Raw genomic sequence first — 13,693 nt, forward strand, 5'->3', positions numbered from 1 at the left:
TGAAGCATAAGTAATAGGCAGATTGTGAAGCTACCAAGTTATTTATAGGTTTAAATATACCAAGTCGAGAAATGTGATTCAGGATCAGTTAGATGTGATGCGGTCATTCAGATTCTGATCGATGGAGCGATGATCCAAGCCTGCAAGTCTAGCTCTAACAAGCCACTGAAGGTTTAATCACCAAGGATCTGGCATTCCTTACGTTACACAAGAAATACACGACAGGCTGAAGTATGAAATTGCATATTGAGTTTGTTTGGCGTTACGATCGAGAAGCAGAATGAACCCAACTCACTGTCTTCAAATAATGAAGAGACGAGAGTGTATGATGAATGAAGAATGAAATTGCATATTGAGTTTGTTTGGCGTTACGAGAAACAGAACGAACCCAACTCACCGTCTTCAAACAATGACGAGGCGAGTGTATGATGAGTGAAGAATGAGGTTTGCTGATAAATTAATGTAAACATAGCATGTTCCAGAAATTTAATCTAAACATCCACAAAAAAAATTCGTAAACAAACATGCAAAACATGAACTAAACCATTGTAAATTTTCTCTTTAATTGCATGGCTCTACGTAGCTCGTTATTTCCTGGAAGATGACATATAAAACAATATATATGAAATGTTGTTTAGTCTCACCAAAAAGGTGTATCATGAGATGAAGATTATAAGTATATATTAGACATACTCAAGTTCTCCAAAACCAACGTGTGATGCTAAGCACATACGTAGTAAAATGTAGATATTTTAGTCCACCACGACATAGAAAGGTACTAAAGTTTGTATAGCTGTTAAAGATGTACATGTCACTTGGGACGAGCTAATATAACTATATAATTAACGCTAATAACATAGTCAACGTGGTGAGTTTAACTTGAACGACCAAGAAAATAAGTTAATTAATGCACTCTTATAATTGTTATTTTCCCTTTCTATTTTCTGATTTTCTCTATTCATCAATAATTATTTCTCATTCTTCCATGCATCAATTTGACACAACGAAAAGATAATCTTCTATAGTTCAAACACAATGCTCTAAGATCCAAGAGAATTATAGATCCACCATATTTTCTTTTTGTTAATTTGTATTATGCAATCGAGTTAAAAGTAAATACGAATATACGATGAGAAAACGAGTTAACAGAAAGAAGAAAAAAGAACGTAAAATTCTATGGGAAAATAACATAGGTTCATTAGAGCATCATTATCTACGGTTTCTTGGAGTGGGATTCTGAGAGTAATATAAGAAATTGTTTTTTAATTTTTAATTAAAAAGTTAAGAAATTGTTTTTTATATTCCTCTCAGAACCTAACTCTAAAAAAACGTAGATAATGATGTTATAATGCTTTTTGAGAAGAGCATATAAAGTAAAATAGTAAATACAATTTCATTACTTTGGGGGTGATTGGTTGGGTTGTAACTGTAGAAAATTTACTTTAGCATTTTGTCTGTAGGATTTTTGATTTAGCTTTAAGTGATGTAGATTTAAAATTTCCTACGACTAAAAAAATGAGGCTTTAGAAAATAAGATTTTTACAACCATTTTTGTGTGTTTTTGCTGTAGCTTTAATTTTTTGGTTGTAGCTTTAAAAACCAAGATAAAACATTATTGGTAATATTTAAGGTTTTAGATGAAAATTAAAGCTAAAACCACTTTCTTCAAAAAAAACTGTAAATACCTTAAAATCATTAACTTTATTGACAAAATGCAGTTCTGAGTGGACCCACTGTATAATACAAAGATTCGAATAATTAATAATGTGAGGTAAGAGCTTTTGACTATTTCCCCTCCCAGACCGAGAGCCTAGAAGCGAGAGATGGCCAACCTAACACAGCGCTGCGGTCAAAGATAGTGTATCTTCCGTATCAGAACTAATATATAAGCTTTTATGTCGTCAGATTTTATTTTACTTAGTTATATAATTTTTAATGTCTTATAGTTGATTTGAAGAAAAGGCCTAGTAAGACAAGATGAATATAGCAAGGAAATCGAGCCACAAGGGAGCTAGTTGTTAACAAGGTATTTTTGCGGTCACTCTTAACATATCTACTTTTAGCAAGTAATACGTAATTTAGCAAAAAAAGAAGAAGATTATCTTATAAATAGTTAGCTTTAGATTTGCTTAGATCATGTTTGTATTAATGACTAGGGTCGGCCCGCCCTACGGGTGGGATATTAGTTAATTTGATATTCACTAAATGCTCGAGTTGAAATTTGTTTTAAGATTCAAGAATTTGGTTATCTGTTATGTCTTACTTATTAGTATGCGGTGGTATAGTTGTTTTTCGATTATTCTTGCTTTGGTATTGTATCAAACTAGGCAAAGAGCCCGTGCGATATCGCACGGGAACTCATTTTATAAAGAATAATTTATAATTTATAATTTTATATGCATGATAAAAAAATTAAATCATATAAATAATTAAATTTAATTTTGATGATTAAAATATGATTTCAAAGTATTCAAATATATATATATATATATATTTTATAAACCTTAATGTTCCCTTTAATTTTTTATCAAAACACATATTGCATACAATTGTGTCTTCATCCTTTTTAAGTTTTTTCATACATTTTTCACATGATAGTTATCTTCAACCACTTTTTGAACAAAATGCAAATTTTTTTTTTGCATGATATATAATTTTTTTTCCTATTTAAGACATAATATTAAAATTATTAGTTTATAATTTTAAACAATTATAATTTATATGTTGGTAATTGTTATTTTGTATATTTATCTACCTGCTTTATTTATTGAAAATGAATATTCAGAAAATTGAATATTGTAATAAATATATGTTGATTTACGTTAATATGACCCGTCTCATTTATAATATTTTTTTTTTATTTTTGGGAGAGTTCTTATAAAATACCAACACTTATTATATAAACTAACACATTACTTAAATAAAACCAATATTTTTTAAAGCAATCCCACTTTGAAATGAAAAGACACCTTGTTTAGATGAAAAGTTACAACTTTGACATTATTTTTTTCACCATTTTATTATTAGTAGATTAGTGAAAATTTGATTTGAAAAATGCATGGGAGAGACTATTTATAGATTTTTTAAAGCCTATTTGAATAGTCACAACCCTTCAATATGAATAGTCGCATTTTTCTAATACTCACAACTTCTCACTTTTTAAAAGATACTAGTGAATAGTCACAATCTTACAGCATATAACTTTAAGAAAAGACACAACCCTCTACACATATTTTTCAAAAGACACAACCTTTCAACATAATTAAAGTTCACAACCTTAGAAATTAATTGGAAAAGACACAACCTTACAACATAGAACTTTTAGAAAAGACACAACCATTTACACTACTTTTCAAAAGACACAACCTTTCAACATAAGTAGTTCACAACCTTAGAAATTAATTGAAAAAAACACAACTTTCCAACATAGAACTTTTAGAAAAGACACAACCCTTTTACACTTCCTTTTCAAAAGACACAACCTTTCAACATAAGTGGACTCACAACCTTTGGAATTAATTGGGATTGCTATTATTAGTAGATTAACTAATTGTCCAACTCATAATTATAGATGTACAAATGTGGATTTGTGATAAAGTTTGATGACAATACTGTTTTTTTTAATTCTTATTCATAGTGGAGTGTGCATGTGTCAGAAAGAGGCCTATAACAACTTTTATGTTTTTGTGTATGGATTTTAAATATATATTATTTTGTATAATGCATACTTGCTCTACAACATTTGCTTGTAAACTAAAAAAATTGTTTTCTATATTTTTAAAAGAGAAAATATTTAGTCTAGAATATAACATGGACATATGTATTGACTATATATAGAAGTTGGGTGTTATTTTAAAATGACATATGTATAAAGATTTTTCAACCATTACTTCACTGGCACAAAACATTTATATCTGTAAATACTTTCTTTTAAAAGCAAAACTAATAAAAGCGTGTACAACAAATGTATTTTGATATATATTATATGCATCAAGTTATAAAGGTTGGAAACATTACAAAACTGTTTGGAGCAAAGTTTTAACTTCACAATCTTCATCTTGACGTCAGTTCAGTGTCGGCCCTGGCCACAAGCAGAAGAAGCATGGGCTTCCAGCTGACACGATAATAAGTATTTTCGCGGTCACATATTTATAAAAAGTGACTTTAGCCTAGTGGTTCTAAGAGAAATTACCAGTGCTAGAGGTGTTGGGTTCAATTACCCTTAACTGTATTCATTTATTTTGGCCCTAAATATAAAATGGGACACGTATCACTCCCAGAACGCACAAATTGATGACGTGGCTTCACGGAAGAGAGGCGAACATTTTTTTATATATATAGATTCCTGAAATCGATAATATGAAGCAAATAATTGTTTTAAATGTGTATATTCGACTGGAAGGTCATGAACACAATTTCTTATTTCTTTAAATTGTTTTAATACACTTTTTTACCTATTTAGTTAGGTGAAGAAGTGTAGAGGTATGTATAGTTTCCAAAGCCATAAATATCTAGAGATAAATATCCTAATCTAACTGTTTTTCACTTTGATAGTAATTGGAGATTCTAAACTATGGGTTATGGTCTTATGGATAATTACATATTGATGATAAAAGATACAGACTATTGCAAAAGTTGATAAAGAAGATTACTTTACGTAATGTAGGCGTTTTAATGAATTCATCGTCCGTAGAAAATAATACAAGCAATGACCTTACTAGACATTATGATTGGTTACAGTGATCTTAATACAAGCAAGTCTATATCTTTAATTTATATCTACATACTGTTTTTTTTCTCCTCCAAAGATGGCGCCTAATATCACGTAACTAAGCGCCACACTTAGTCGTATATTAGTAATCTAACATTAATAATCTTTCAATCACGCTCACATAACAATCCTTGTTTGTCAAATATTATTTTCAACCGAGACTCTTTTTTCTCTCGTTTAAGGCGATTTCCGGTGAGCTTCTATGTGAAGTTCGGTTTCCTTTTTTAAAAAAATTTCTTTCCCTCTCCGTGAGTGGAATTTTATTCCGGCACACTCAAAGGTGGTCGTTTTTTGGAAAGTCTCAATTCTCCATTATTCTATCACCTAATTCTCTCCCATCCTATATTGTTTTTCCTTATTTGATCGGTCTTCTTTCCCTCTTTGATTCTCTCATCCCCAAGTCTTTCCTTTTTCCATGATTTCTCAAAAAGTTATGAGCGAATTTTGAGTTATTAAAGGCAAATTTACTTCAATCACGCTCGATCTCTTACCTAAGAATTTGCTACTCCTTCTCTCTACCGGCGCCGGAAACTCTCATTGTCGTGAAGATATGGCTGACTTACTCCAGAAAGCTATTCAATCGATGTCGTTGGAGGAGGAAGAACCTCTGACTCTACCGGATAGCCCGAGGTTTAGAGTTTTTGATGAAAACGAAACAAGCTTGTTGGGGAGGCTCTTAAACCCAGATTGTCAGTCTATGGAGAGGATGATAGAATACATACCAACAGCTTGGAGGGTTTATGGGAGAGTGCGTGGTATCGCCCTGTCTCGGGACAGATTCCAGTTTGTGTTTCAGCGGGAAGAGGATCTTGTGACAGTGTTGAAAGATAGGCCATGGTCTTACAACCATTGGACTATGGTTCTGGAGCGTTGGACAGCAAATCCACCAGCAAGCTTCCTACAGTCTATGTTGATTTGGATCAGAATGCGTCACATCCCAGTCAACTTTTTTACGGTTGAGACCATGCACAAGCTGGCCTCCGAAGTTGGCAAAGTTGTTGAAGTAGCCTATGATCCTAAGGTATCTCATACTAAGGATTACATAAGGGCTTTGGTGTTATTCGATACCAATAATCCTGCAAAAGCTTCGCGTAAACTCACGATTAAAGGAGGGACTGTAACAATTGAGTTTGACTACGAGAGAATTCACAAGCGATGTTTCCATTGCCTACGCTTGACGCATGAGAAAGCTAAGTGTCCTTTCCTTAAAAAGGGCCTTAACAGAGTGCAGTCGGTTGTTGAGGTGCCAAGAGTGGAACATAGAGGTCCGGTGCTGACCGAGCCGTTGAGTGGTCCTCCAGGCTTTCCACTCATGTTCCCAGAGCTTTCAGGGGAAGATCGTAAAATGGCAATGCTCTATATATCACACGCCGATCCTACTGAGCGACTGGCTAGGATTGAAAGAGTCAAGCAAGGGATAGCTGAGAACACTGCAGCTTCATCAGTACACTTAACGCGCATTACTAAAGAGCTGGACAAAGGAAAAGGGCCTGTCTTCTCCTACACGGCACTCCTGGAATCTCAACATCGACAACTCCCTTCAGATTGCAGCTCCCCGGTCTCACAATGATGACAATAGTGGTGAAGGTACGGAGTCCTCGGGTTCCTTGTTCCCTGCTTGTTCTGCCCCCATTGCTCCATCGGGTTTTCAGCTTGGCCCTTCTTCGGAAGGGCGAGTCATTGGAAGTACAGGAGCTCACAAGTCGCAGAGGAGACGTCCTCAGGCATGGAAACGAAGAGCCACAGGCAAAGATCTGAAACTGCCTGCCCCACTCTCTATTCCAAGCGAGTCTGGACCTATATCGAGCTCCAAACGAAAGGCGGCGTCTCCCTTGCCAGCTACAGAAAACAAAAACAAAAAACTTTCAGAATCTACGGTGGCTTCCGTATTGAAGCCGCTGCCTCCCCAATGAGTATTCTGTCTTGGAACTGTCGAGGTGCAGGAAGCATCGACACAGTTCGCCAACTCCGGGCTCTTCGTCGCAAGTTCTTCCCGGATTTTATTTTTTTAATGGAAACAAAGCAACAGTCAGATTACGTTATTGGTTTGAGGAAAAGTTTAGGTTATGATCATGTTCTCACGGTGGATCCAGAGGGCTTAAGTGGAGGGTTAGCTGTGATGTGGAAGGATAGCTATAAGGTGGAGTTGTTATCTAGTGACAAGAGGATTATAGATTTGAAGGTCACGTGTGGCTCCTCTGCTTTCTTTTTGTCATGTGTGTATGGCGACCCGGTGGTCGCAAATCGTCGCCAAGTCTGGGACCGTCTAACCTCTATAGGTTTGGTCAGAGATGAGGCTTGGGTACTAGCTGGTGATTTTAACGAACTTCTCTCTAATGATGAGAAAAGTGGTGGAGCAATTCGCAGTGAAGCTAGTTTTTGGGATTTCTGCAATCTGGTTCAGAATTGCAAGCTGCGTGAACTCAGACACACTGGAATCAGCCTATCATGGGCTGGTTGGAGAGAAAATGACTGGGTTCAGTGTCGCTTAGACAGGAGTTTTGGTAATGATGAGTGGTTCTCTCTCTTCCCTCGTTCTAACTTGGAATACCTAGAGCTGTGGGCTTCAGACCACAGACCCATCCTGATTCGTTTTGCCTTGCAAAATGAAAATCAAAGCAAGCGACGTTTCTTCTTTGATAAACGAATGCTCTCTAGGGAAGGTTTTGAAGACCTGGTGAGGTTAAGCTGGGAAGGCGAAGTGGGTGATCAGAGTTGCACAATGGATCGCATTCACCGTTGTCGTCGCAAGATTCTAGAATGGAAGAAACACTCGGACCTCAATGCGAGAGACAAGATTTCACGGCTTAAAGCTTCTCTGGAATTGGAAGTGTCCAAGCGATATCCCTCTTATGATCGTATGAAAGACTTGAAACTCAAGCTAGAGGAAGCTCTTCGAGAGGAAGAGTTGTTCTGGAGACAAAAATGTCGCGAGGAATGGCTGCGAGGTGGCGATCGCAATACGAAATACTTCCATAACTGTGTGAAAGGTCGACGTCTACAGAACAGAGTGCTGATGCTCTTGGATGAGCTGGGACAAGAACATTTTTCTGAAGGAGCTAAAGGCAATATCGCAGTAGAGTATTTCCGTGAGTTATTCATGAGCTCCAATCCATCCGATTTGGATTCATTATTTCTAGGCTTCCGCAGCAGAGTGTCAGACACTATGAATGACCATCTTACATCCCCCATCTCAGCCGATGAAATAAAGAATGCTGCTTTCAGTGTGAAGGGGAGTAGTGCTCCAGGGGAAGACGGTTTAACTGGTATCTTCTACCAGCAATTCTGGCATATTGTGGGCCCAGATTTAACAGCTGAGATTCAGAGTTTCTTTAGATCAGCGGTCATTCCAGATGGATGGAACCACACACAGCTTAGTCTCCTGCCAAAAGTCCCAAATCCCTCGAGAATGCAAGACATGAGGCCGATTAGCTTATGTTCGGTACAGTATAAGATCATCTCGAAGATACTGTGCAACCGCTTAAAAAAGATCCTACCAGAGATTATATCAGAAACTCAGGGAGCCTTTGTCTCTGGCCGTCTCATCTCAGACAATATTATCATTGCACATGAGATGGTGCATGGTCTACGGACTGTCGATAAGGTTGCAGAGGGTTGGATGGCGATTAAAACTGATATGTCGAAAGCCTATGACCGGGTTGAATGGAACTTCTTGGAAGTTTTGCTCAAAAAAATGGGTTTTGCTCACACATGGATCCGCTGGATAATGGCTTGCGTCAGCTCTGTCTCCTTCTCAGTTCTGTTAAATGGCAATTCACATGGTTTCATCAAACCGGAAAGAGGCATTCGCCAAGGGGATCCTTTGTCGCCTTTCCTCTTCATTCTCTGCGCTGAGGCCTTAGTGAGTTCCCTTAATACATCTGAGGAAGCAGGAAGGCTCCACGGCATCAAACTGACTAGCTCCTGCCCTTCCATTCATCATCTTTTATTCGCCGATGATAGTCTTCTGCTGTGTAAAGCTAATCCAGAAGAAGCTTTAGAAATTCTATCCTGTTTGAAGCTCTATGGTGATGCATCAGGTCAGATGGTTAACTATCTCAAGTCATCTGTGATCTTTGGTTCTAGAGTTCCCGAGGCCTCAAAAGGAGTTATCAAGGAAATCTTGGGTATTGATAAAGAAGGTGGTGAAGGGACATACTTGGGTCTTCCTGAATGTTGCAGTGGATCGAAAATCAAACTTTTGAGTTTTATTCGAGAGAAGTTACAAGGACGCTTGCGAGGTTGGTTTGCGAAATCATTGTCTCAAGGTGGGAAAGAAATCCTGTTGAAATCAGTTGCTTTAGCCCTCCCAGTCTATGTCATGTCAATCTTTAAACTTCCAAAAGATGTCTGCGAAAAACTAACTAGTGCCATGGTGGAGTTCTGGTGGAGCAGTGGGAACAATAAGAAAAAGATTTCATGGGTCGCTTGGAAAAAGTTGTGTACAGACAAAGAAGTTGGCGGGTTAGGATTCCGCGATATTGAGAAGTTTAACCAATCATTGCTTGCTAAGCAAGCTTGGCGTATCATGCAATCCCCAAACTCTCTCTTATCTCGCCTGCTGCATCATCGGTATTTTCCCCGTTCTTCTATCTTGGAGTGTGGTATAAGATCACGACCTTCATTCGCCTGGCGCAGCATTATGCATGGTCGTGACTTACTTAAGCAAGGTTTGGTGAAAGAGATCGGGAATGGGCAGAGTACTAAGCTTTGGCTCGATAACTGGTTACTAGCTCCTGTCCCTCGTCCACCTAGATACAGTCAAGATGGAATTGTGGATCTCACGCTGTCTGTAGCTGACCTTATTGATACTCAAACTGGAACATGGAATAGAGCTTTAGTCAGCCAAGTGATTGCAGAAGAAGACAGGAACCTCGTCCTTAACACGAAGTTCCAGTTGGCTAGTCAGGACCGTTTATTGTGGGGCTTCTCTAAGAATGGGAGATACGATTCCAAAAGTGGTTATAAACTCCTCGAAATTTTACAGGAGCTAAACGACCCTCCGGTTAATCCTCTGCCTCCTTTGGAAAAGCAACTATGGAGCAACCTCTGGAAAACTAAAGCTCCTCCAAAGCTCAAACACTTCTTATGGAGGATGAACTCCGGTGCTTTAGCGGTGAAGGCGCAGCTGATTACTCGGGGTATCCCCCTTGACGCGACATGCTCGTTGTGTGGTCTGAGCTCGGAAAATATTTGTCATGTTTTGTTTCACTGTCAGACTGCGAAACAAGTGTGGGAACGTTCTAATTTCCCAATACCTCAAGGGGGCTGGTCTCAAAATTCAGTCTTCCCGAACCTCCACCATCTTTTGGCCTGCAGCAAAAAGAAAAACCTCGGAGCATCAGTACGTCTTGCTTTCCCTTGGATTCTTTGGCATATTTGGAAAGCTAGAAACGCCTTTTGCTATGAAAATATGTACCAGACCCCTCTCTAGTATTGAGCAAGGCAATGGAGGAAGCAGCGGTTTGGTTGAATCTACATGCCCTCCTCCCTTTTTCAGAGAAAACGGTGTCATCAGAGGATTCTTCTCCCAGCTGGCAAAAACCTCCTCCTCTGTTTCTGAAATGTAATGTGGGTGCCTCTTGGGATATTAGCTCGTGTTCTTCTGGAGCTTCTTGGATTGTACGAGACTCGAAAGGTGTCGTCTTATATCACAGCAGACAGGTTTTCTCATGCATTGATTCTCGCGTACAGGCTGACCTGACAGCTATCTCTTGGGCAGCAGAAGCTATACGAGACTTTAAACTAAAGAGAGTGATTTTTGAAATCTCCTCTGATCAAGCACAAACAGCTCTGGACTTTCCTATGTCTTTCCTTGGTAATCCTCATGTTTGTCAACGGGCCCTATTTGCTATTCATGCTGTCTCGGAAGCAAAACTTCACTTGGTACAAGCTAACTGCACTATCATAGCCAACTTAATTGCTGGAAGTGTTACTCGTGATCACAGACACCAGTTCTATGTTGCTCGCAATGGTCCTGTCTGGTTATCTTCGCAGATTCAGCTGGAAGCCAGCTCTTGAAGCCGAAATTTTATCTCTTGTTTCGTCTTTTTCATTTCCTCCCATGGAGGTTTCTTTTTGCCCACCTACTGGTGGTTTATTTTTATAGTTTTTGCTTTCGTGTTTCTACCATGTCGCTTGACTGGCAAACAATGATTTGAACTTTTATGACAAAAAAAAAAAACAATCCTTGTTTGTCTTTTGTCAATAAAAAAACAATCCTAGTTTGACACGAGCTTTGATGAGAAATTAACAACACACTCATGGTAATTGTTTGTGTACGTGCGTGTATATGTGTCTTCATATGGAAGAAAAGTTGCGGTTCGTAGAAGTTGCATGTTGCCTACTTGAGATGTTAGAGCATCATTATCGCACAAATTCTTAATGAGTTTCTTATTTTTTTTCGTTTTTATCTGATTAAAAAAAAAAAAAATCGTGGACCGCCACGTATCAGTGGAGTCCGCGAACAGTTAAAAAATCCACCGAAAACGTCTTTTATTTAGCAACTTGGACATACAGTTTTTGTTATTTTGTGGGACACCCTGTACTTTTTGCTTAAGAAACTCTTTTTTTTACATAGATAAATATGTTCTTAGATCACATATCTTGGCTCCGATTGGTAAACGTAGTAAAATTTCCATCGTCTCTACCTATGTCATATGCGATCGCTAAACTAACTTTTATTGATCTGCTAAAAGCATTGGTATTATAAATTATTTAGAAATATCACATGAAAACATGTTTTTTTTTTGGAAAACATGGAAAAAGGCTTATTTGCCAAATAACCAAAAAAAGTGTAATTAGATTTTTATTAAAAGGCTAGAAAGAGATAGGAAGAGAAATGAGGAAAGAGAAAGTGTTTTTGGTTAGATAGTATATTTTTTTTTATGGTTATAGGGGCAATTTCCTAATTTTTTATATAAACATGGAAATATTTTGATGCCTAATGTAGTAAATAAAAGATAAGAGTAGCTTCATTGTTTTCAATTAGTTTTGAAAGAAGAGCTTTTGAATTCTTGCAAATTAGAGTCTAAGAGCATCTCCAATGGCGATACCCCATTAGAGTACTTAGAAAAAGTGTTTTTGATTTTTTAATTATTATTATTTTTTATTTTTCACATAAAAAAAAAGAAATATCAACAAATCGCGGACTGCCACATGTCGTGGAAACCCACAAATAGTGCAAGGATTCACTAAGAAAGAGTCTTTATTTAGAGATTTTAAGAATTGAATACTTAGTTTTTGGTGGGATCCACTGATTATTTAATTATTTTTTTCCTAAGGACTCCCCTTAAGAATTGCTGTTGCGGATGCTCTAAACATCTCCCAAAAGACACTCTATTATGAAGTTTCAATAACTTTATATTTGAAGTTTCAAGGTGTTCTTCTCCAAAAGAAAAACTTCAAACTTAACTTCAAACCTATTTGTATCTTATATTATGGTCCTTATATTTGTCATCATTAATTTAAATTCATAAAAGTTTTGTAAATAACTAAGCACATACATAAAAATATTACAACATTATTAATTAATAAAATTTTATATTAAAATATAAATTTTAAATCAAATAACATAATTAATATTAAACTCCAAACAAAATATCGTATTATTCCATAACGTTATTTCCGTAACGCATATATGATCAACTAGTACATTTCGAAGTTAAAAATGAATCTCTTTATTTTTAATTTGTAAATTACAAAGTAAAAATTGTTAAAATTAGGTGATCTTAAACTTGTAAATACATTAGATCTAAACAAAAAAAAGTAAAAAAGAGAAATAAATATTGCTAAATTATTTAACTTCTAAAGATGATATTAATACTCAGTGAATACATTCGATCTTAATAAGAAAGAATTGTACGAAAAAGACATCAAAACAACAACAACAACAACAACAACAACAACAACAACAACAACTATCTTCGGTTACACAAAATTTGTTTGGACAATATTTTAGAGATTTTGGAGATTCAAGATCAATTTTATCTGACTATTAGTGTTGCTGTAATATTTAATTTTTTGTAATAGTTATGTCTTCATGTAACTTTTAAAAAAGTTTTTTGTTGTTAGGTTTCTTTTGTATTGTTGTTGTCTAAATCTAGTTTTAAAATATTTTAAATCTTACTTTAAAATTTTATTTAATTTTTTTGTGTAAAACTTAAATTTATTTAAAAATGAAATTTTTAGGAGATATAAATTTTTTAAGCATTAATACGATAAATAAGAAAATATTTAAGAATTATAAATGTGATGTGTAATCGTAGAGATCAAAATGCAAACAAAAATATGAAACTTCAAATTTGAAGTTTTGAATAGTGAAACTTCAAATATAGAGTTTCACTACTCAAAATTTCAAATTTGAAATTTTGAAATTCATTTTAGGAGAAAAAAAACTTCGTATTTGAAGTTATAGAGCGTGAATTGTAATACATATGTGACGCACTTGGATTTAGTGTAGATGAATAGCCAACAGAAAAAGATATTGAATTCTATAAATCTTCACGTCAAAATACATATTCTAAAAGTATTTTATGGGTTGTCTACCTTTTGATCGCCTGTTGATCATTAAAAATCAAGTAAAATATGCACTTATAACATGTAGAGATTGAGGTAAACACGTCGAAAGCATTGAAAATATGTTTTCAGTAACGACTAACGAGCAATATAAATCGTGACTTCGTATTAGCATGGAATGTTGAATGCAAATAAGATCTAAATGTAATATTGAGGCTTTCAAGAAGCAAAAAGAAGCTAAGTTGGCCACCCTTGAGACTGATGATCACACTGAGACTGGGCAGCATCCACCACTATCAATAGAAGAGGAGAATGAGCTGTTTATTCAGGTTGGGTTTCTTACTCAACATTTTCTTTTTTGCTTTCATAATAGTCTCTCACTTGTTATTGATATAGTCTTGCTTG

General features: G+C 36.1%; 2 protein-coding genes across 2 annotated transcripts; both read left to right on the forward strand.

The window, feature by feature from the left end:
* Window positions 1-5,321: 5,321 nt before the first annotated feature.
* Window positions 5,322-6,684, forward strand: LOC106378924. Its single transcript, XM_013818973.2, has 2 exons — window positions 5,322-6,215; window positions 6,316-6,684. Exons 1-2 carry the CDS (start codon window positions 5,322-5,324, stop codon window positions 6,682-6,684), a joined length of 1,263 nt encoding a protein of 420 aa, XP_013674427.2.
* A 3,535-nt stretch (window positions 6,685-10,219) lies between these two features.
* On the forward strand, window positions 10,220-10,792 carry LOC106378922. The gene has a single exon (XM_013818972.1). The coding sequence runs from the start codon at window positions 10,220-10,222 to the stop codon at window positions 10,790-10,792; it is 573 nt and encodes a 190-aa protein (XP_013674426.1).
* Window positions 10,793-13,693: the final 2,901 nt, after the last annotated feature.

The sequence above is a fragment of the Brassica napus genome, chromosome A9 (assembly GCF_020379485.1).
Source record: "Brassica napus cultivar Da-Ae chromosome A9, Da-Ae, whole genome shotgun sequence".
Classification (NCBI taxonomy): domain Eukaryota; kingdom Viridiplantae; phylum Streptophyta; class Magnoliopsida; order Brassicales; family Brassicaceae; genus Brassica; species Brassica napus.